The sequence below is a fragment of the Myzus persicae genome, unplaced genomic scaffold, assembly GCF_001856785.1.
Source record: "Myzus persicae strain clone G006 unplaced genomic scaffold, MPER_G0061.0, whole genome shotgun sequence".
In the NCBI taxonomy this organism is placed as follows: Eukaryota; Metazoa; Arthropoda; class Insecta; order Hemiptera; family Aphididae; genus Myzus; species Myzus persicae.
In genome coordinates, this window is record NW_019104171.1 from 94597 (window position 1) to 120653 (window position 26057).

Genomic DNA, 26057 nt, shown 5'->3' on the forward strand with positions numbered 1-26057 from the left:
GCATTGGAGCTGCAGTATAAACAACATAAAATAAATGAGTTACTTTGACTGGATGTTATCAAGAACACCAGTTTATGTGTTTATATAATTATCCACAACGTCCATTATTTACTAAAGAAAATTATACAAGCTATAAGGTATTAGGATCTTTTATAATTACTATCAATGCAGACTTGAATCAAATTCAAAAATATTGCTGTGAACTTATTAAAAATATCAAAATCTAAATATTACCGAATGCCGATATTACTGTTATTGAAATGTGGCTAAGCTCTCTTGAGACCCCATCTAGATGCGCCAAGAGCATCTGTAATTTTAAAATGTATATAAGTACAAAAAGACGATTACAATTTGTATTAACTAATAAATAAACATTTGATTAGTGACAAGGATAACGGGATATTGAGTTTTTGAATTAGAAAATTTTGATTTCTAAACAAAAATAATATGATTTTTAAAATACCAAAGGTACAATTTGTGTTTGAATTTTCACTCATGCTTGTACATTTAATTTTATTAAGTGACATAGTTTATGATGTCCTGACTTCCGCGTTATAAAAACTGCACAAGACATGCACATTGCACATGAATAGCAAGTAGGTACATGATACTACAGCAAACCATGCCATGAAAGTCTAAATAAAATATATTTTATGTTTTTTAACCTAAAAATCTAAATTAAATTGGCACATAAATATCATCAAGTCATTATATTACAACAAGTAACAGTACTGGAAGGTGATGAATGTCAAATACATACATTCTCAATAATGATTTATACAATTGTTTTTAATCATAAGTCGAAATGTATAGATACATTTCATGCTATATACCACAATATTATGCTGATATCTGCTTTAAAAAATAATACTATTTATACATTAAACTTTTACATTTACTATTATACATTAAACTTTTTTTCTTCAACGATATTTAAAAGGATTTTTCCACCTATATTATAACGAATATTATAAATACTTAAATACTTTATAATATTAAAACAGTAAGTTGTTCATATATTTACTGCAAGAACATACTACAGCCATTATAGTATAATGACTACTATCAGTACTTTATTCATCCTTGAACTTTCACAGGCACATTGTAACACAAAAATAAAAACCTTGGTACAAAATATTTACGATTACAACATATAATGTTATTAAAAATGTAGGAGAATTTTAGCACTGAATTCCATATTAAGTGAATAGTAAAATAATATAATTTTATAATTAAGTCAGTTATTTTAAAATGTCGAATGAAATAAAAATATAAAATAAAAGTACTTTAAGATATCAATTGTGATATGCACAATGTACATTTATTGTATTGATTAAGACCTACAAACATTTTTTAGAAGATCTAATTTATCCAAATATAAGAATGGTGACATAAAAGAAAGAATTTTTTTTTGATCAAACAAACGTATTATAATGTATTTAAATATATTATTATCGAAATTCAAAAAATATATTAAAAGATAAAACACGTGGTAAAAAAAATATAAAATTAATCATGTACGACATACTTATCACAATATTAACTGACTAATGTTTTCTACAATATAATTACACAACTCTGATTACATTTTTTCATTTTTTAAATTCGTTCCTTGTCTTATAAAATTGTAATATAATAACATTATATGATGTTTTAATTTTATGTTTGGACAACGTGAAGAAATAATTTATATATTGCATTGATTTTTTTTGTTTATGGCTCAAGAACTTTTATGTTAAATACGATTAAGTTTATAGTACTCTATTTTATAGTATCCTAACACACTACCATTAAAATGTATTATGTTCCATAGAATAAATATCTTCAGTAAACGTAATAAACGTATAACTACTCGTATTGTTAATACTAAATGATCGAGATATCGTGATGTGTGTATAATGCGCATATGACTATTACTAAGCATTTTCTTTCTGTTTTTATATAAAAGTGCTCAAACATTTGAAAGAAACTATGTGATAATAATATGTCCATAATAATTTATGAAAAAAAAATTGAAAAGGTTTTTAAAGACATTTTTTTATTCATTGTTTCGTACTTAAAATTATTATTATCTGTGGGAGTGTTTATTTTTGATAGTAGACCATATAGTATGAAATCATCGACGGTTGGAAATAAAAATACATAGCCAAAAACAGTAGGGTCGATTGTGTAATAGTTGACAGGATATAATTTTAGAAGTACTTTGAATTATAGTGCATATTTGTATCTAGTAGTTACATCTAAATTCGTTTAAGTATATTATTCTCATCACTACCTTCAAAGCCGCTATCGTCGACATTTTGTAATGTGTAATATTGTACACTAGAAACTTATAAATAATAAACGAAAATCAATATAGGTTTCTATAAGTATATATTATTATTTCCAATAATAAAAAAAAAGAACTCTAAACTAACAACGCCTATATATTTAAAATATAATATCGGCTAGGTAGAAATAAAATGCTTAAATATTCGTACAATAAAGTACTTTAAGTCTAAAATCCTATTTTTAAGTTATACGTAATATTGTTTACGGTGCCTTAATAGGTACATTCTAGTGGAATATGTTCTAAAGCAATGATAGATTTAACAGCAGACATGGCTATGTGAACATTTCGATGATAATAATATTATGAGGTCTTATGGTGATGTTATTATAATATTATATAAAGAAAATATATTTATAATTTAGAAAATTATTTGAAAAAACTTTTTTATGGAATAGGCGCACGACGCTCTCAGATAAAAATAAAATATATATTATATTCTGAGCGTGAGATATGTGTATAGAATTGGAATTTTTCGAGAACACGACCAACATGTCGAATTTGAATAATTCGGGATAACGATAGAAGAAAATAAATATTTATACGTGCGAACGGGGTGGGAAAAAAGTGTTTATTTGGGGCGAAATTTGGCTTTCGGATCACGTAATTCGGCCGTGCTATTGGTCGCACAGCGCTCGTAGTTTTATATTATTTTTACCTACCTATATGCTTCGTACGGTGGTCTATTGACGATACCACCAAAACCGAAAAATTACGGTCTTTTTCGACATTTTCGGACAAAATCAAAAACACTCTACCACGAGAATGCTGTGGGAGAGCCTGAGAGTAACGACCGTTTCACCGACGAAGCAGTAGAGGAAACAGCGAAGGCCAACTATATATAATAAAGATACTGAGTTTAGGTCGTGCAAAAAGTTCCGATACGTGTAGGCAACATATGTTTCCTGTGATTTGAATTCAGTTCCATGTGGAAATATTTCTTCATGAAATGGTCTCAGACCATAGATCCTAGAAAAATAATCGTCGTATTTTTACCACAAACTAGGGCCTATACGAGATTTTTGTAGTAATTCTAACCAGCGTGTCGAGTTAGCTGCAGCTACGGCTCGTGCTATTTGTGAATGATCAAATATGTCTGTAATAATAAGCTGTAATGATAATATTATGGTCTTGAAAATATTAATATGAGAACTTGAGCATGCACTAAACATTTTGACAAAATAGATAATAAATAATTAGCATTTTTAAACGGGATATAATATGTGTAGCAACATATCATGAACGATAAATTGACTAAAAAATCGTTTAAAATGATTTCACAGGATACACATATTATGAACTCAAAACTAGTACAAAAAAAAAAGATGAAAAGAAGATTTTTGTTTACAAATATCTTAGTTTTAGTACATGTGATAATGTGTCATGTAGGTGTATTGTACATTTGTACATCTGATGAATAATGATGAGATAAATATAATTGCTTTCTTTTAATATACAAATAGCACCACAAATAACAGAACAAACACAATAATAACAAAATGAAGTAAAAATTCAAAATATGCAACAAGAAATTTCGTGTTTTACTACACGTGGTTGGTTGTAACAAAATCGTCGAATTCGTCTTCTCAAAAAAAAAAAAAAAATCGGTATTAAAATTACATCTTCAGCGAGCATACCTATACCTACGAATGTCGTCAATCCGTTACCTAGGTATAATTACTCAGGTACTAAATATTTGCATTATAGGTATACGACAAACGGTCGCGCCTACCTGTATTCCGAGTCGACGACGGAGATCGCGTTTCCGGCGCGTGGCGACCGTGTACCGGACTTCCGGTTACCGTTATACTATTATACTACGCCGATGCGGTTATATGGTCCAGTGTGCGTCGTCCGAATATCCGCTTGCGCGGCTCCTCGATCTGCAGGTCCGGCTCTATCACCCGGTGCAGGCGACCGCCGATACGGTCGCGGCGTAGTAGCGGACCACGACGAACTGATATACCATCATCATCAAAAAGCGTCGTGCCCGTTCGCGTCGGCCGTCGCCGCCGTCGTCGTCCCGTGCACTAAGCAACAGAGTGTACGGCGCGAGCACAACGCAACAACAGAGAACCGTCTCGGCGCGTCGTCGGCGTCGGCGGCGACCGTGTGGCCCAAGCGTGCCGCCGCCGCCGCCGCCGGCAGACGGTCGGTGGCAGTCGGCGCCAGCAATGCGCCGCCATCGCCGCCGCCGCCCCTTTTAGCGCCCCCCTTTCCGCCACCGCCGCCGCCGTCGTCGCCACTGCGGGGCGCTAGCCAACGTCCGNTCTCGGCGCGTCGTCGGCGTCGGCGGCGACCGTGTGGCCCAAGCGTGCCGCCGCCGCCGCCGCCGGCAGACGGTCGGTGGCAGTCGGCGCCAGCACAATTCCACCGCCACCGCCATCTCCCCTCTCATCGTCGCCTCTGCCGCCGCCGCCGTCGTCGTCGTCGCCACTGCGGGGCGCTAGCCAACGTCCGAAGAGAATCGCCTCGCGGCAGGGTGGAATTATGTAATATTATTATCGCCACTGCGGGCTATGTGCGACATGGCACTGCCACATAATAGTTGTCCGTGTGTACAGGGTACCTACTGCTGAGTGCACCGAACGTGCTCGGTTTTATGCGTCTTCGACTATGCGTTTATACGAATATTTAGGTTTTTCGAACTCCTCGAATATAATAATAAGCAGGGACCCATATGAAGACTGTGCAAAATAATATACCTATATTGTTTCCAATACTCGGATTCTTTTTGACTATTTAAGTATACCTATTCTGCTACACCTATTTTCAAGTATTCACTACTTGAATTCAACTACTGTGATGGCACAAACGAATCGAAGACAAAAATAAAACGGAAAAAAGCAAACCAAAAAAATTGAATACAAATGTGAACACAATATGTATACACCACTTCTAATTAGTAACTACCTTGTGGCGTATACCTATAACAAAATATAATATATTTTAATTCAAATAATGTCATAAATTGTAATCATGTGTAATTTTTGTATAAATATAGTATTTATAATTAAAAATGTATAAGTGTAGTATAATATTATAGTATGCGTGTACCTATACTTAAGATGTGTTTACTTATTACTCATACCCCCGATGTTTTTTGACTTAGAACTTATAATACTGTATATTATGTATTATAGACGAGTTCGAATATTTATATTTAATTTTTTTTTACTATTACAAGTTGTTTTTTTTTTATATAAATAATAGTTAAGCATGAGTCGTTTTCAGGCATAAAATTATTTATATTTTAAATTGTTCATTGAATAAATTGGTAAAAATAAAGTTTCTTATTAGTTGAGTATCTTAATATTATGAAATTGCCTATTTTGGTTATAGTAATTTATGAATTATTAATTACTAATTAGGAGTAGAGTATAGGCACATGTGTTCACATTTATTATTTAATTTTTTTCTGGACTTTCCTTCCTTTTCTAACCGGTACAAACTTTAATTGTTTTCAAATGACCCCCCCCCCCTTTTTCTACTGCAAATTTATTTTAACGACATCCTGAGTTAATCTTCATCTTTTTAATCTTCAAGTACCTACTATATAAGAATTTAGAATAACATAATAGTTTTTAATAATGGTTTCACATAAAATATAAGATATATTGTAATATTTAATCTAGAATTAATTATTAATTTATGAATTATAAACTGTTAGTAAATCAATATAACTTTCAAGTCATTATATTATCATAGTATTATCATAATTTAGACTGTTAGTTTAACAGTAGTTTGTGCCATTTTAATTTTTTAAATAATTCAGGAACTTGCTCGTTTACATTTCGATTTGGATGCATCAATCTATTTTTCAATAAATTCTTTTGCTTGACAATTAACAGAAAAAAGAGTAGTTCTTAATTCATAAAAAATGATTTTGTACCACTCCATGACATTCTTTAAATGGTAAAAATAGAATTATTTGAAAATACTGTCCTTAAATATACTCAAAAGTTCCAAAAATCATAATTTGAATAAATGCATTATTTAAGTAGAATATATATGAGGTGGATGTTTCCATGGGACTATGTTTGGTAAATTGTCCACCCACCCTAGCGACTAGTTTATAGGGCAATGGAAATACATAATAGCGTTACGTCTCTGCTTCGATAACGAGAGTTGGGAGTGTGACCTTGTCCTAACTTATAATTACCACCTAATATAATTTGATCATTGATCATTGATAATTATACTATTTCAGGTACTGTTATCAGTAATTAAGCTCGATTCTGATGAATCCAGATTAAAACGCACACTACAATGTTAATCAAAGGGCAGCCTTTACTTTAAATTTCCTGAAACTAGAGTTTCTAGCCTAACTTCAATTTTTGGTTAATTCAAACTTTCAAAGTAAATGTTACTCAATTAGCATATTACTCACACGATATTTAAAATAAGTGATGTGCAACTGTTTAGCCATTCAGTCTTCAGTGATTATATTATAATGATATGACTGGCCCAAATAGAATAATATCTTCAGCAAAATCAACTTTTGAGACATGCTGAGCGATGATTTCGTTAAGAGACTTATAAATACTATATTATATTCGACTCAAAAATAATTTGATTTTCAACAATGAGTTTTTTCTTTTCAGAAACAGTTTTGAAATGCACGAAGAGGTTTTAATGAATAAAGTGCCATTATCAATACACAATCACGGAAACTAAAATATATGTACCAACGAATGTCAAACTTTGCGGAATTTTTTGTATGAATAATGTTTATATTACAGTCAATAATGTATACGGATAATATTATGTATCATTGTATAAACAGTTATTAGTATTAATTAAATTATGAAACTGCTATGATTTGGTTTATTTTTAATTGACAACTACTTAATTTAATTTAGTAAAACACCAAAAAAATATTGCATGAAAAAAAAAAAATACATTGCAATATGAGTGTTTGATTTTAGTCTGGAACTAGTAAAATATATTTACACACACAATGTTATATTTAAGTCTAAAAACATTTACTTCATTATACTGCACGAGAGCATGGCCACATGATATTTTTGATTTCAATGTCCATACTTACAATAGCATGTGTTTTTGATCATAATTTTCATCAGTCTTTGGGGACTAAACTGTAAACCTGAATTTTATAGATTTAACTAAAAAGTAACTACCGGATTTTAGAGTGGGCTTTTAAAAATAATACCTACAAAAAGTGTCGTTTTAAAAAACAAATTCATTAGTAATAATTATCAATTTGACACAGGGAAAGTTCGTTAATCAATCGAATTTACTCACAATAAGAATATTTATTGTTTACTATCTGGTTTGATACCATAATTATTTATATTATTGATGTATCAACATAATAATATGACTTACACACTACGATACATTAGGCACGCGACTGTCTAGCCGATCGTTTTTCACTGATAACATGGCATTACAGAGTGAAGATATAATAAAAGTTTTCGATTTTTATAAGATCAGTTGCGAGAGTGCTGCAATGACCTATTTACATGATTGCACGCACACTGCAATTGACCAATGACCATGATGTACACAGCTCACAGCTTACATTCAGAGTTTCGTATATATTGCCTACACTGAATTCCTTAAAAATGTTCTCCTAACAAACATGAAACAAAATAATCGAATCAAATCGTCAGTTTCGTGTAGATATTACATTATATCAGCTTACGGGACTAGGTAATTCGGTGTATGAACTAAAGAAAAGATCAAAACCTTAAGGAAACGGAACTGGATCAATTTTAATCTCGAATTGTTTTCTTCTTTCACTGAATCGTAATACAGCAATATAGGAAAGTATAATAGGTGCAATCGATTTTCCTCTTTGCTCACAATGTTCTCACGATAATAACATTGAAAAAATATAAATAATGACTGGTAAAATACTAAAATGAATCAAAATAAACATTTAAATCTTAAAGGATGTATAATTTTAATAAAATTATACAATCTGCTATTCTTGGTCACGTTTTTCGAGTTAAACCTTAGTAAAAATAATTTTCATTTTAAAAGATTAGCTGAAGTTTTATCAAAAACGTATCATTATGGAAACACATCATCTGATATTTTGCACATTACGTAGTGCAAAAATGAGTTGTTTAATATGCCTTATAATTTTTTTATTAAAATAGATTAATTTAAGTGGGAATTGAATATCTTAAATTAATTAAATCACGGAACAATGTATCCAAAAATTAATGAAATAATGGTACACTAATAATTGTCTTTATATTTTCCGTCTGCATGTACCTATACATTTTAATAAATAATAACTAATAGCTACACACTATACCATAATATTTCACAAGTTATGTAGTTTAATATTAACTTTATGTTTGTATAATATACATAATAAATATTTACATCCGAGCATTCAGCCCACTCACGTCATAACCGAGTTAATAGTTTACCAAATGATTTCCAAAAGCTTCTAAACAGTTAGCAAATAATAGCAAATCAATTTTCAATGTAAGCAAAGTTTTTCATTTATATATAGTAAGAAATATTTTCAATCGTTCATTAAAAACTATCAAAACTAATTTAAACAGATAAAATATATTTTTACCTTTTGGGATATTAAAATGAAAAAAATCATAACCTAATTTCAACATTTGTCTTGAATTTGACTCCAACATTAGATTATTAATTTATGAATAGATGCCAAAAATTAATACAGTTAAGCAAAGTATTTACAAATCAGTTGGAAAATAATAGTATGACTATATCGTTCGTTAAAAATTAAATTTGTTAAGTAGTCAAAAATCAATTTGACTCTAATCGTTGGTAGCCACAGTTGTTGTGCGACCAGTGATAATTATTAATTATGGAAATAATTAAATATACAAAATATACAACAATTTAACCATATGTGTCAATTTTGATATTAAATGAATCCCATACTATAATTTGTTTCGAGAAAATCAGAAAGAAAATCAACATTATAGAAAAATTTTAAAAAATGAATATATTTTTTTGTATAATTCCATGTAAATGTATAAGGCATTAATAATTATATGTTCTTTTAACTTTAATAATGACTATTCAGATATTTTTTGTCAAGAGAATCTTAATGCACTACTCACATTCTCCTTCTGACTCAATTTTAGATTAGAAGAAGCAAGGGTAGTTTGCATACTACATATTTTATGCAAAATACATATTATATACTTGAAACAATATATTATATACCTAAGTAAATACAATATATTACAATGACTTCAAAAAATATATTCGTAGGAGTTTTCCATTTTCTATTATGAAAACAAAAACGTATGTGCTTATATAATAGTGATAAGAGGTTACGCTCTAAATACTTTTCACCCCATCCCCTGCTTGGAGAGGTTAGGTTATGACAATTAATAGTTATTGCTTCACCGATAGGTTGGTTCAATTGAAGTATCTAGTGAATTTCGAATTTTTCTAATCAAACAATATACATAAAATGTTTGCATTTTTGTCTACTAATTCAATGAGCAATGTGATTTAGAGAAAGAAATTAAGCACAAACATTTACCAAAATCAAAATACACACATTTAAAGCATATTTTTAACTCGGTGCGCCTGACATAAATGCAAATTGAAAATATTACGTATTAAGTGTACAACTTTTTGACTGAAATACTAAATCTTGTCAGTAAAGACTGAAAACATTTAAGGATTGAGTGTTAAAACAAAAATTACATTAAATTATTTAACTCAAGATTTCTTCTCATTCGAGTATGCAGCATACATTTTATCATTATTTTGAAATATTAACTATGTATTAACATGTACAAAACATTCCAAGAATCTAAACATAAGCTCATTTTATAGAAAAAAAAAAAATTGAGAAATGTTGAATTATTACAGTCCCGTTTTAGTTTACAACTCATTACAGTATCTCTGTTTTAAATTTTAATCTGATGACATATAACGATGCTTTTTGCTTTTTTGAATTTGTATTATAAATTTACATAAAATAATAACCTAATCGAAATTGGACTGCCTCAATATTTGAAATTCAGATTGCTTCAATATATTTCGTTTGATCTTACCTTATATCTTTATTATTACCCTCCAGATAGTATTATTATGGACTATTATCTGCATTGTATCACGATACCTCCAATAATGTAATTATCAAATTTCAATATTAATATAATACAATCAATATAATTTTTTTTGAAAATTGTCCACAGTAAATAATAATGTATGCAGTAACAGAAAGCTTCGAGTGTATGATGCAAAAAGTTGAGCAAAAAGAGTAATGTGCTTATGAGGTACTTTGGTTTAAATGTTCAAGACTTAGCTGCTTAAAATTTAAAATTGTACTCATTTATTACTCAGCATGTTTGGATGATTTTTTACTAAGTCAAGCATTTAATCAAAACTAAAAAAAAAAACATTATCACGGTTCCAAAAGGTGATGACAGACACGTACACATCGTAGGAAATCGAATACATTTGTTATTATGTATTTGTTAGGTGTCCTCGCTTCACCCCGTATCTAAAAAATTATAAATAATTCAGGGTATTATAATATGCTAGGAAAAATTACTTAAAAATACAATATTTAAACAAATATAACATTATATAATCACATAATAATACTGTAACGACTAAATTTACCAAATTACCATACAAATCTGTGATTAAAATAAGGACAAATGTTTATACGTTTTGCCATGTCAATAAAAAAAAATTAAAACTAATTCTCTAGCTTGGTGGATAAGCACTGAGAAAATAAATAAAATAATTATTATATTAAATGTATATTATATTAAACATACATTTTAAGGTCTACATGCTAAAAAAAATAATACATTTTCAAATGGTTGGTAAGAATTTAGCAGCTTAGATTTTGCCTTGTTCGATAAATGACGTGGTAAAAGTGCAGTCAGTGACTATCACTAAAATAATTTTTATACTCCGAAGATCGTCATAAATCAGGATAAAATTATTTGAACAAATACAATAGAATCAAATATAGAGAAAAAATGCAATGTGCAGTCTTGTGAAAATTAGATGTTTTATTGTGAGCTAACTTTATTTTATGATACATCTTTACAAATGATTCAATACAAAGGCGCTTTTTTGGTAATCCAATTTAGAGACAATAAAATGTTTTATTTAATAAAATGAATATTGGGAATTATTGCCAGATTTCCTTTGGAATAAACTGAATAATGGATTATTGATGATTCACACATTACGGTAATACTATTACTATGTACCTATCTAATATGTTTTAAGTATAAAAAATGTTGCAATAAATTTTAAAAAAAGTATCACAAATTGAACAACAACATTATCTATAAACATTGGACGATATATTTTTTTCTGTTTTTTTTATAAATGGTCTGTTTCTATCAACAACGAAAAAGATTAAATTTCTGGTTATCACCAAACAATATTTCTGTAGAATGACGTTTCACCAATTATGATTTGGAAACCTTGTATCAAACATATAAATACAATAATTTTATCATAACTTTGCATACACAAAAATAATAATATGTTTTAATCGCATAAAACAAATAAATATAATAAATAATTCTTAAATAGATACCTGCTTAGTTATTATACAATCAAAATATCAACATTTTGTACTAAAATTGACAATCTTATAAAATTACGTAGAACTTATGAATTTATTATGTATGATTCGTTTGTATTTATAAAACAAATTGTTTGTAAACAAATCGCATAGTAAAGATCTTTTAGAAAGCATTTAAAGAAAATAATATATAAACATTTTACTAACTCAGAATCTTCTCATTACTCATTAAACCGTTGATTATTTGATCTTCAAGTTAATAAAAAAATTCCAAATTCAGAATTTGAATATTATATTATGAATAATTTAGACATACAAATAGGGCGAGTATGCTTACAAAATTACCCTTTATATTAAATATAATATATGTACTTTATTTTGAATCACGATGGAATTGCATGTAATAACTAGATGGTAAATAACTAGAGTTATTGATTATAACGAGCAACATTTTTCCGTATTTCATTATACACCTACAGAGCTACCAGAAACACGTCTTAGTATACTCATTACTCGTACTATGCAATTAAACGGATTTATCGTAAATCATTCAAGTACGTTCAAATAATCGATGGTTAGTTTCAATTGACGGTCACGGATCAACGACCTCATACCTATATCTAAAAACCTATGTACGTATTATACAATATTCATATATTCTGTTTCCCATTACAGTATTGCGCACTCCCATTTCCTTGTTTTGTGTTTATTTCATATGAAAAACCTTAGCCAGAGATTGAAAAGGCGTTAGACCAGGTTGTATAGTGTATTTTCGAAATTGTCCCGATCGATATGGGATAACTATTGACTCGGAACCAATCCCTAGGGCCTTCACTATCAGGATTCACTGATTAGGGTTTGAGTATTCTTCACGTGCCAACCTAACACCAGCTGCGAGCTACGGTCCCTTGCGAGTTATTTCGACTTTCAAATATTAACATAGTTATTTTTTTTTTGGCGGGGGGTGGGGGGAGTTGAGACATACGATAGGTCGAGTGTGATGTTACAGAGAGAGGTAACTTTGAGTTCGCAGACATAACTAAATTACAAATTATTCCTTTACACACTTTTGGTCAATTTTTATATTTTCGTAGTGTTTATAATAATAATAAGAGTTAAAATAATTATGTATGCCTATGGTTACTTTCATTATAACGGTTTTAATCAGGCTATTGCAACTTGCATCAATAGCAGCACCCATGTCTTATTTATAAACAGTTGATTTTCCATCAAAAATATATTATTCTATGGCATTCTTTTAGCTTCAGAGGTCACCATAATATTAAATATAATACAGTATTATGATACATGTACATTGTACATTATATATTACGGTTTCACCGTAATTATAAAAATTAACAATGCATATTATTAGGTATGACATATATATGAAACCTGTTAAATTGAATTTTGTTTTTAAAATCAGATTGGAATAGTGTTTTTATTTTTGAAATTCAATTAGCATTAGACAAAGATAATTCTCAGAATTCACCAAAAATATTTAGTTTTTTATTTATTTTCTCATCATAATTTAATTTTAACACAAGTATAAAAATGTGTGAACCAACAGGTATATAAATTGTGACTATCTAAATTATAAATATAAATCTATTCATCAATGTAATGTGTCTATTTAACTTCAAATATATTGATTTTTTTAAATAAAATAATATACCTAAGCCCTATTATATTATTGGCTAATTTTAAGTGTCTACATAAAATACTGAAGGATGCTTAGAGTTCGCCGAGTTGGTTTTTTGTAATTTGTTAATGCCTCAATATAATAATATGTTCTCAGATGATTTAAATTGTGTATTTAGTTGTACTTCTACTTGAAAAGACTTGGAAAAATAACCAGAGCAGAGATAACAATCGAAATTTTAATTACCTGTTAGTGCTGGGCTGAATATTAACAATCAACCTTTTCGTTACCTGCTATTGACGGGCCGAGAATCCTAAAAAAATAAGGCTGGTACCGAATTGGTTCCCGAGCTCCAACCCCACATGCCGAATTGGTTCCCGTCTGAAAAAGGTATTTTATTAAGGTAAGCCGAATTGGTTCCCGTTTAAAAAAGGTATTTTATTAAGTTGAGCCGAATTGGTTCCCGTTTAATTACGCACATTTTACAGGCTTAGGACTGTCAACTTAAAAGTAGGCTTGGTTAAAAATGTGCGTTAATGCGTGTTATAAAAAAAATGATATAATATTATATACAATTTTGAATCGTTGATTTTGAAGTCAACTATAGTCATCACTAGGTGTAGGTACAAAATACAAATAATAAAATATAATAAATACAATTATTTAAAATCGTTGATTTGCAAATTTGAAGCAAACTTTCTTTAAGTATTCAATTCGCGTAAGCTTCTCATTTGTGTACTCAGTCATACAATTTTCCAAGAATTTGTTATTTTTTTCTTGTTTGCTAGTAAGTTTCCTAGTATTATTACTTCGAAATTTAATATAATTTAATGTCTGAATACTGTTTAAAGTCTCCATAAAATAAAATATATTAGGATGGGCAGTTGTAAATTCTTTATTCAGCTTTGAATGGAACGATTCGCAACAATTTGTAGTCCTATCAATATTTTTGTCAAATCTAGCCCAAATTTTCGGTGGAAAGATACTGTCTGACATTATGTATGTATCATGAACGTAGTCGAAGAACTGATCCAATTTTGGGCAGTAGGGTTTTATGGCCATCAAATCATTATAAAAACAGTCTTCGACATCTTCAGGTGATAATAAGGGCAGTCCAAAAAATAGTTTAAGAAGTTGTCCGATTTCTGAAGCATTATCTTTAAATTCATTTGAGAGACCAAACTGTTGAATTTTTCTCCACCATGACTGACATAAATGGAATCTGCAACCTCTAACTGTAACTTGCTGTAGCTGTGAAGTTATGGCACTATGGATAGCTGTTTCAAAATCAACGAAAACCGTGCCAACTGTTAGATATTTTGCGACCTTATGTAAAGCAAGTATGTAAGTGTCAGTAGTCTTGTTCGGGAGTAGGCTGAATACGACAGGAACATAGCTATTTTGTACCTTGATAAAAATAGAAAATAATTGGTAAAATTGCTTAGGACAACTTTTGAATGTTCCATCGACAAATACCGTAGTGGCTTTCTTGAGTTGTTCCAAGTTCTGCGTGCATGTAAATGTAATTATATTGTTGACAGAATCGTTGTCATAAATAAAGTTTTCTCCGAGATTAGTTATTAACGAATATTCACTGACACTTTTATGCAGTTCTTCAAGATTAGAAGGTAACTTGGGAATTGTTCTTAATTTAGCAGCATTCAAATTTTTACGGACTCTGTTAATATCATTTTGAAGTAGTGACTCACTATGACTGTTTGAAGCTATCTCCTTGCGTATAATTTTTGATGGTCGCTCTGTAATAAGTTCGTCACATTTTCTTTTTAATGAATTTGTCAATTGTTGTCGCACAAGTGTACCATCGTTTTCACTTTCGTGGTTATGTGTTAATACTTCTTCACATAAACAATCTCCGTTCAATTTAACGTATGCTTTACATTTTCGTTTTGTACATATCCACCTCTGTATGTTATCTGCTAGGTTCTTTTGGAATCCAAACTTGTAATTGTCAATAATCAACAACTTAGTTCCCTTTTCACTAAACATAAACTCCATAATTACGAAAAATTAAAATTAAAAAACATAAATTCAAATACGAAGTACAAATTACAAATTTACACGATGTGTTANTAGTGACTCACTATGACTGTTTGAAGCTATCTCCTTGCGTATAATTTTTGATGGTCGCTCTGTAATAAGTTCGTCACATTTTCTTTTTAATGAATTTGTCAATTGTTGTCGCACAAGTGTACCATCGTTTTCACTTTCGTGGTTATGTGTTAATACTTCTTCACATAAACAATCTCCGTTCAATTTAACGTATGCTTTACATTTTCGTTTTGTACATATCCAACTCTGTATGTTATCTGCTAGGTTCTTTTGGAATCCAAACTTGTAATTGTCAATAATCAACAACTTAGTTCCCTTTTCACTAAACATAAACTCCAAAATTACGAAAAATTAAAATTAAAAAACATAAATTCAAATACGAAGTACAAATTACAAATTTACACGATGTGTTATTCGAGACTGTACAGTGCTCACTGCTTACCAACATTATTGTCATTCGTACATAGGATATAGACGATATACCATACAGCGATAAAAGTACATATATCTTAATCGTTATCTCAATTGATCGGGATATCACAGATAATTTGCTAAACTTCCAATATATAAATATATTGCCATCTTATTGTATATTATACTATAGATTATAGAGTGTAGCCGTGAAGGTACATTTATATTTTATAAATTACATATACACAAACAGGAACCAATTCGGCTCAACTTAATAAAATACCTTTTTCAAACGGGAACCAATTCGGCCAAACGGGAACCAATTCGGTTACTCCCAAAAATAATTGCGGTCTGATAGTCCATTCACCCTAATTAATTAAAAATTTTATGAGATAAGGCATAAGAAATGTGTCAATGTTCAAAATTGATTAAATACAGAACATACAAACACAATTCTATAACATATTAAGATAAATAAGGTTTTTGTTATGTTATATTTTAAATTCACAAATAATTATGTATAAAATCTCCCAAGAATTCAGTATGATAGATATATACCTCTCACAATACATATTTCTTGACTTGTTTTTTATTATTTTTTTACAGAGATATATGAGTGTGTGTTTTTTTGTGTTTACACTATAAATGGACAAGATAATGCTCGGAGTTTCAAGGTATCTTTTTTGCTGGAAAAGTGAATCGGTTTGGTACTTATGAGAGGTCAACAATTCCAGTAAAAAAATTAAGGGTTTATCAATTAAAACGAGGGTTTTTACGCAAAACAAGTTTTTGACAAAATCGATTCTAAATATTATGATAAATGTTCATACAATTTTGATTCGTTTTCAGATATTCATTGTTGTTTGACATTTTCAATTTTCCTATTTTTTTTTTTACCTATAAATATAAATACAAAAATGTTTGTGGGGGTAGAAATGCTTGGAAATTCAATAAAAGATTCTTCGTGGGTTGTTATAATTGCAGTTGAGAAATATTATATAGGCCTGATTTTTTTATAAGTTTTGAAAGTTTAAATTTCGATAAATTCATCAAAATCTCAAAAATATGCAAATTATTTTCCAGGCATTAAATTATACAATATTCAACTTTTATAGCTACGGAGGTAGATTATTTGAAACAGGGATTGTCATAAGTAGTTCATACTGTAACCAACAAATCTAAAAATATACAAACACAGTTTTTTTTATACATATTTTAAGTCCAAATTTTGATTACATTTCGTAGTTTTAAACGAAGAATAACGATTCTAATATAAAACAGAATTTTTCAAACTTTTCAGACATTTATACAAATCATCTCCCTAAAATATATTTAAAGAATTATATAACACAGGTTATTAAGTTATTTACTTGCAAAATGCGATTTTCAATAGTATTGTTGGTATTTTTTTTCCATTTCAGACATAGTTAATTAGTAACGACATAAAGTATGTGAAGTTTCCAATGGAATGTTGTTAGTTGAACACTAGTTGAGTGTTAAAACAAATCATTTGTCATTCGTTTTACTATCATTTAAAGATGATCACACCGAATGTATTACTGTCCATAAAATAACAAACCAATTATGATCGTATCATATTTATCACACCGACCAGTTATAATTATTGTCGTATTATCATGTTTTCAATATTACATTAAACCCAGTGGATGTGCACGAGACCAAGATACGTGTTAGCTATTATGCTCCAAGTCGAATGACGAAACGCTACGAATACCTATAATATTATGATGACGATGACAAATGAAAAGGAAACCCAAGCGCTGTCTGCAACGATAATCCCAACTGCTGAGTGGAAAAACCTGACCGAACTCAATGTGCCAGTAGTCTGTGTGTACCTGCTGGATACGGATTTGGCGATAACGGACCCAGTGGTAACCATGAACACGGTTATACCTAGACGGCGTTCATTTATCATGACGTCTTCAGCTACATTAAACCACGTGGACTTGGACAAGGCCACGATACGTGTGAGAAATCACGCTGCAAGTCGACTGACGGAACTCTGTGTTTCCATGTCAAATATTATGGAAAAGATCCATCAGCTGAAACGGAAATTCCAGAGTGGCGACGTCCGATACGTTAGTCCCAACCACGTCACAATAATATTTTGAGACATTTTGAACTGCGTGTGAAATGTACGATGTTTCGGAGTTTTCAAAAAAAAAAAATTAATATCTTTCAAAATAATATGTTTGATTCATCAAATAAACTCTAACATTTAATACGAGGTTGCACATTGTTACGATAATAGTTTAACGATACTTAAGTTCGTATTAATTTTTTTTTCCAATATTAAAGTAATTATCATTCATTATGTGACCATATATAAATATATATTATATATGTATCTCAATACATTTCAGATAAAGGTCCAATGCAACAAATTACAATAATTATTGAAGACAATCCCAACTTAATAATTAGTTTGTGCATTTTGATTTTAACGAACTTGGTAGTTGATTGTTTTTTGATTATTCTATATTGTGCTTTTGAATTTTTCAATCAAATTAGAAAATTATTATATCCTTTTCAAACTCGTGCGTAAACAACATATTGGTGTACTTACAGGCAATACTAGTGCCTGTCATTCCAATCGCAATTATTATTAATTGCAACAAGGCAACTAAGAAAGTTTTACAAACTAAACAATTTAACCATAAAAAGTACAATACAATTTGGTGTCTAAACTTGAATATTTTTCTAAGGTATTCTTAATAAAAATGATTTAGTCATTATACTTTTCAGCAATGCAAATGACTGTTAATAAAAAACTGAAGCGGGTTAATATTACATTATTATATGATCGTTAAAAATTATTAAAAAATACATTTCACATTCATTATTACGACGATAATTAGGAAGTTTGTTATAACTATTGCATGAGCCAGTTGAGCTAAGACTTGTCAGTTGAACTTGCCATGATTTTAACTTTAAATGATTATAAAAAAAATGTATTTTTAATATTTTTAAACGATCATAAAATAATGTAATATTGACCAGCTTCAGTTTTTTATTAGCAGTCATCTGCGTTGCTGAAAAGTTTAATGACTAAATCATTTTTATTAAGAATACTTAAGAAAAATATTCAAGTTTAGATACCTAATTGTTTTGTACTTTTTATGGTTAAATTGTTTAATTTGTAAAACTTTCTTAGTTGCCTTGTTGCAATCAATAATAATTGCGATTGGAATGACAGGCACTAGTATTGCCTGTAAGTACTATAAATTCATAAAAACATATATCCGTTGAGTTTTAAAATTACCTTTGTAATAATGGATCAAATGTTTCTGATTGAACTGTTTACTAAACAAAAATCTTTCAAAGTATAAGGTGAAAATATTTAAACCCATAGTTCTTTACTGTAAATTCTCATTTATTGAATAATGGGAAGAGTTATAGAGATAATTAAATCATTAAACAGAATGCAACAATCACGTCCATAGCGGGATTAGGAAGTGTGTTCGATAAAATTGGACGAAAATAATATTAGTATAAAATTAATACAGATGATTGATTAGTGGAATGTCAAGTGTCCAGGGTATGACAAGGAATTTCAAAAATAACTTTCAGCAGGTAATTGAGATTTAATAGGTATTTAAAACAAAAACATACTCTACTTTACTAAGCTTAAGTGTTTACCATCGTTATCTATTAAATACTAAAGATTACCTCACTCGAATATTTACACAGATTAAATTAAGAATATTTTAATTTTTAGAGATTTATCGTACGTAGTAAGATAAAGTAGTACTTTAGTAGTACTTTAAATAAGAGCTGAGAATCGGAAAAGTATTCACTTGCAATCCTAGCACCGTCTATCATAGTTGTATCGTACACGTATCTATACGACTCATATTATTCGTTTGCCTCGATCGAAAGTCTAGACAAATATCAATATACCAAAATGAATTCCTTCGGTTTCATCGCTCTGGTCACTTTGTCGGTGGTGCTGTCCACCTCGGCCTACTACTACAGGACTTCTCCGATTACGCTGTGCATGAAGAGCGACTTCTCGTGGTGCACCAACGTGACTTATCCCACATATTGCATTAACATGGACACCGTGGTCATGAACGGCACCGGAAACAGCAACGGCACCGGAAACAGCAACAGCACCAGAGCCTCATCGATTACCGCATTCAAGACCATCGAGTCGGTGATAGTGACCGACGTCGACAGCACGGAGGACAAGTGCATCGTGTTCTATGACACGTACAACTGCCAGGGCCAGAGCCTCGTGATCAACGGCACCAAGCACCCGTCGGCCAACCTTCACGATTTCAAGTTCTCCAACAAAGCAGAGTCCTATAGACAGTGCACCCAGCGAGTGCTCTCCTATCTCCGGGACAACAACTCCAACAACTAGGTTTCAGGTATAAAGGCAAATCCAACGACAACGGCGGTCCGAGTAGTTTAGTTACGTCTAACATTAAAGGTATAATAATTATATAAAAATACATTTTAGTATTACAAAATATATGATGGCTAATCATCAGATGTGTTAACAATTTACATCGGCTACTTGATTTGTACAATATTAAATTAATTATAAATTTTAATAAAAAGTTTTGATCTAAAATTGTTCACTTTAAATATCATGATGTATTTTTTTATTTAAATATCAATATAATGGTTATCCCCGGTACAAATGTACAATATGAATCGTTCAAGATAATTGCTTAATGATTAAAAGTGTGTACTACGTACGGCTTGTGAATCACTTATTCAGTGGCTCCACGGACGAGTCTAAAGACTCGGTTTGATGAAGATTTGAATAACTGATATTTTACTAAAATTGTTTATTTCGTCCGTACTTTATCACGAGTCGAGACTTATAATTAAATTTTAATTCAGCTTAATGAGTTCATTGATGATTGTTAATTTTCCTGTAAACGTCGGAAATCAACCACCAACTCATAAAACTTTTTTCACCATATAATGACCATTCTAACTAATTACTAATACAACACGTTAGTTGTAGGTTTGTTAATAAAGTTACCGAATATGCAGTAGTTATCTATTTGTAGGTAATCATTAATAAACAGTGGTAGGCAACTCCTGTTCCTATTTCTAAAATATCTGTATTTTTGAATACCGACGACTCATTGGTACATCGAAAATACCTCAGTCTCGAGTATAGGCATTATTGGAAATATATTCAGCAGGTACAATATAATATCAATTACCGATTTAATATTTAAAACGAAAACGTACCCTACTTCGCAAAATTGAAGTCTCGATTCGACGTTGTCTATTAGACATTAGAGATAGCCTTACACTGCAGATTCGATTAGTTTTATTTTACTCTTTGGCCTTTACGGATTTATCGTCCGTAGTATCACTTTATGTAAGAGCTGCGGATTGGAAACGTACTCACTTGCAATCGCGATATCGTATATCTGCTCGTATATTATTAATCTATCTTAAACGAAAGCCAAGACTAACGAAAACATGAAACTCAACAACAGCGAACACTTTTGGTTGCATCACACTTGTGACTGGGGCTGCCATGTCAGTGGCGCTGTCGATCTCGGTCTACTATTTCAGGACCGATTATGAAGACCAGGTGTCTAACGCGGTTTATGCCCAGTTCACCGACACCCTGTTTTTTGATAAAAAAAACCAGTTTTTAATGGTTTTAAAAAAAAGCCCAATTCGCCGACATATGATATTGATATTGGTGACCTGATGCGTTGCATCGAAATCAAACTATAATAGGTACTCCGGTACTATCATAATCTGTAAATTTATTTTATCGCGAGTATAAAAACAAGTCGCTAACGGCTATAATATATATATATCGGCAACGTTATGATATCTGTAAACTTATTTAATGGTGAGTATAAGATAATACTATAGGTACCTATCACATGATAATTGACATCCATGATCAATATATTATAAATACATGTCCACTGTGGTTTTATATAATAATTATGATTTTAGTTTGTAGTTATATTTCACTGCGTGAGGTACTGCAATAAAATTTATTCCTTATTCCTACATATTTAATTTTTCCCACCATTATGGAATGGTTTAAATTTAAAAAAAATCAGGACTTACTTGTAGTGGACAAATATTTACATAGAATACACCGGATACGTGGTGACAATCAAATATCATATTCGCATATAACTATTTTTATTATTATATATATTTTTTACTTTATTATTATTATAACGACTATGTAATATTACCATAATTTTATGTTTTTAAATTACAATTTATAGTTAAACAGGGATTTCGAAAATATTTTTATAACTAAACTGTACTTCTTCAAATTGAGTGTCAGCAAACTCTGTATCGGCGAATTGAGTGTCGGCGAACTGGGAATACACCTCTAAGGTTGACTCGTCAGTGTGCTTGGATACATTATGTATATTGTTTATTTCATATTAGTCAGTTTAGAATACATTCAAATTTTCGGTCGTAGAGACTAGAGATTAGGTTGAAAACAAGTAATAACAGTAAATGTTGAAGTGAAACCCATTATTGTAAAATTGAATATTGTAACTACAAAATAATTGCCATACTTCGTTTGTTCAATAGATGTTTTAAAAGCTACCCTATAACAAAAATACTATAATAGTTACATTATTTTAGCCAAAAATATAATTTTAAAACACTTAATGGTTTTAAATTGTATTTTGTTAACAATTTATATTTCGATAAAGAGTGTCTATAATCTTAAACATAATTACCTTAGCTCAGTTTTAATTCATAAAATGGTAGAAATATCACTAGATTATACATGAATCACGATCCTGTTTAGAAATTTCTCCCACCAAGCTAAACTTACAAATATTGTTGTACCGAACTACATATCAACCACGACTTTATAAGTATGCGCTTTTGTGCAACAAATAAAGTCTTAAAAGGATGTCAATGCACTGTTTATTTACTTTCTCTGGCCCACACGCAACATGAACAAAACGCATTTCCACAGAATCATTTTTTTAATGTTTTTAAATAATCTTAAAATCACCCATTACAAAATCGATACAGGTCAATATTTTTGAAGAATCGTCATTGACAGAAATCGATTTGTCTAAATACTGTTCCAAAACAGTTTGGACATCATTTAATTTTACAATTTCGTATAACATTTATAACTTAAAACAATACATCAACCAATCAGAAGTGTAAAACTACGACATGGGCTGGAGCTGAGGGATACGTGCACACTGAAGAAAAAACTATTACAACTGCGATGAAAACTATTTATTTTGTCGTGGTACAAACAATCTGTAAATAACATACTAGTTACTGCCGACTGATGATCTTCCCTTGACGCGTCGCCCTCGTCTTGTTTTCATCGGGAAAGCGAAGTTCTCGAAAATATACTTAGGTCTACAAGACGTGTTGCTCCTCGTTATGCAGAAGTTTTCCCCTCACTCTGACACATTATAAAATATAATATGTTACATACGTGAACATACATAATACAATTTTGTTCTAAAAATCAATAGACTCGATGCTAATCAGACTGTCGTTGGTTTTATCCGTAGAAAAAAACAACATTCCGAAAACGATAACACGTATCTATGATATTATTACCAATAATAATTACTGTTTGAACTTATTGTAATATTAAGGTTGAAATTTGAATGTACGTAGTATTATACATACGTTTTATATTTCTAAGTTTAGATGACAACCAGCTACATCAGCTAGAAGGTAAATAATAATAATAAATCTTACGGTTTCAGGTTTCACACTCTCCAGTATTTTGTAGTTTTTCAAAATAAAATAGTTGCGATAGAGTGTTCATCTCTATAACGTGTATTTCATCACGTCTATAAATAATTAAACAAATGATAATAATATTATGTATATTGTATGGTCATCAAACGAGTGGATCGACTATCAGACAATAGAGGTTTACCTGTATAATTAAATTATATATGTCTAAAATTCGGTCGAATGGAGTAATAATATTTAAATAATACATATTATTATCCATTAATATTGAAGACTATTAATGTCTACCTGATTATGTCACACTGCAGTTTGTCCATTGCTATCCGGTTTTAATTGTTTTCAATCAGATGTCTAAAATCAAGATATATTTTTTAGAACCCATTAATGGCAAAAATAATAAACTATTTTATCATATTGCGGCTATATTATAACACAGTGGTTCCCAACACATGGGCCTCGAGCAGCGTGGTACTGGGCTTTGAACCATATAAATATATAATAATTTATATTTTTATATTTAAAATAATATTATTATATATTTTTAGTATATATACCTAATAATATTTATAAATATTATTTACACTCTATAGTGTCAAATTAGTGTGTAATTAACCCTAAATATAGGAATAAACTGAATGTTGAAAGTGATTTAACTCTACAGCGATCCAGTTTTCATGCCGATATTGACTCTCTCGTGGAGGAATAAGTGATGTCAAAAATCACATTAAATTGTGATTAAGTTTAATAAAGTGTCTGTCATGATAAACAATTGATTTTTAACAACTGAAGTTTGTATATACATATATAATGTATATATATATTATGCATTCGTATATAGGTGAGCTATTTGTAGGCATCAAAGATTTTTTTACAAAATTGGTAGTCCGCGCAGCTAAGAAGGTTGAGAACCGCTGTTATAATTTTAGTTTTCAAACTTATAATATCTACTCCCCGACTCGTACGTCTTCTGCAGTGCGATATGCGAAATACAAAAAGTCCCAGACGTAGTTTATGTGTGTTCAGAACATGAGTATAAAATAATAATAATAATAATAGTACTGATCGTAAGTTGTGTTTTCCCAATTGTAGGATGTGTAGTATATGCACTGCGTGTATAAAGGAAAACGAATAAAACCGCTCGTTAGACATTTGGGCGCCGCAGATAATTTCAGAGGACCATATCTAATGAAATACCCGGGATGTTATTGGTCTCTTTATTCCCTTCTCTTTACATCGATTACAACTTTTTGGGGGCGCGCGCGCGTGTGGGCGAAGTGTGTGCACGGGTGATAAAAGTTTTCTACGATCAATTCTTATCAGGACGTGAGTACACGCGTTCGACGCGGAACGGGTGCCCGCATATTATTGTAATAGGTACCTTATTGTTTTTTGTTTAAATTTAATTTAAATTAAATGTACGTTTATTATTTTAAAGTATGACATACATTTATTAGGTGCTCACTCAGTGCTTCGTATAGCACTGCGTTTGTATGGTTGCACTTGTGTGCGTGAGTGCCATATGAATAATAGGTCAAAACAGAGTAAATACGACCGAAAGCGCTGGACGACAGGAGGGGAATAATATAGTACTTACAATTATTATAATTGAGAAATAATTTGAGCATTTATTATATTTTATTAAACAGAGTCTATTTACATAATAATGAATTGTTTTAAAAGAGTTTCTTTATTCAGAATCAATGATGAAAACATGAAAAATATTAGAGCCAAAACTGCGACATATTATTTACATTTTAAATGTTTTTCGCGACAATTAAACGTGGTTGAGGAACTCATTTAAACGAGTTTATATCGTGATATTGAAAAGTGTCGCGTTTATATGTTGTCATGGAAACAAGTGACCATTAATTTGCATGCAATTACAAGCAGTAATATTATACGCGAGATAACATCAAAAAGTAATAATTTTGGTATACATATCACGCTGTTATAATACGGGGAGGTTGAAAAGAAAACTGACAAAATAAATTTAAAAACGGTTAAATATTTTTATTTTGTATTCATGCAGTCTATTTGTCAAATTGCTCAAGTAAATTCTATGAAAATCTATTATCACGTAACAATAGTAAATAACCAATGAACTTATGAAAAAATATCCACATGGAGTACAAAATCCGTCCATAGTTCCGTCACAAGACATGAAATACAAATTGAACCATGACTGCGGTTGTGGTTATAGATCTATATGCTTACACAAACGCGTTTTAATTGAATATACTGCTCAATAAGGTTAAAATACGTTTATATTTATTTTAGGTATCTCTAAATTAATAGATATTAATTTGATACGAATTTTATTTTTTTATTCCACTGTCGTAAATGTGACATAT

General features: G+C 30.4%; 3 protein-coding genes across 7 annotated transcripts in view; 1 reads left to right on the forward strand and 2 right to left on the reverse strand.

The window, feature by feature from the left end:
* LOC111039604 overlaps positions 1-4428 on the reverse strand; it is a 78062-nt gene extending 73634 nt beyond the window's left edge. For 3 of the 5 annotated variants that reach the window (XM_022323184.1, XM_022323179.1, XM_022323181.1), the window contains exons 1-2: positions 4062-4428; positions 235-307 (exon numbers count right to left, since the gene is read on the reverse strand). The gene's annotated coding sequence lies outside the window, so the exon portion shown is untranslated. The remainder of the gene's footprint in view (positions 1-234; positions 308-4061) is intronic. The other 2 variants (XM_022323182.1, XM_022323183.1) reach the window with 1 other exon arrangement.
* A 9738-nt stretch (positions 4429-14166) lies between these two features.
* On the reverse strand, positions 14167-15519 carry LOC111039602. The gene has a single exon (XM_022323177.1). It carries the CDS (start codon positions 15517-15519, stop codon positions 14167-14169), a length of 1353 nt encoding a protein of 450 aa, XP_022178869.1.
* A 4260-nt stretch (positions 15520-19779) lies between these two features.
* LOC111039605 lies at positions 19780-20598 on the forward strand. Its single transcript, XM_022323185.1, has one exon. The coding sequence runs from the start codon at positions 19910-19912 to the stop codon at positions 20369-20371; it is 462 nt and encodes a 153-aa protein (XP_022178877.1). The 5' UTR covers positions 19780-19909; the 3' UTR covers positions 20372-20598.
* The last annotated feature ends 5459 nt before the right edge of the window (positions 20599-26057 follow it).

Coding starts and splice junctions, on each gene's coding strand:
- LOC111039605 (XM_022323185.1), top strand. CDS start 19,910: ATGAATTCCTTCGGTTTCATCGCTCTGGTCACTTTGTCGGTGGTGCTG.
- LOC111039602 (XM_022323177.1), bottom strand. CDS start 15,519: ATGGAGTTTATGTTTAGTGAAAAGGGAACTAAGTTGTTGATTATTGAC.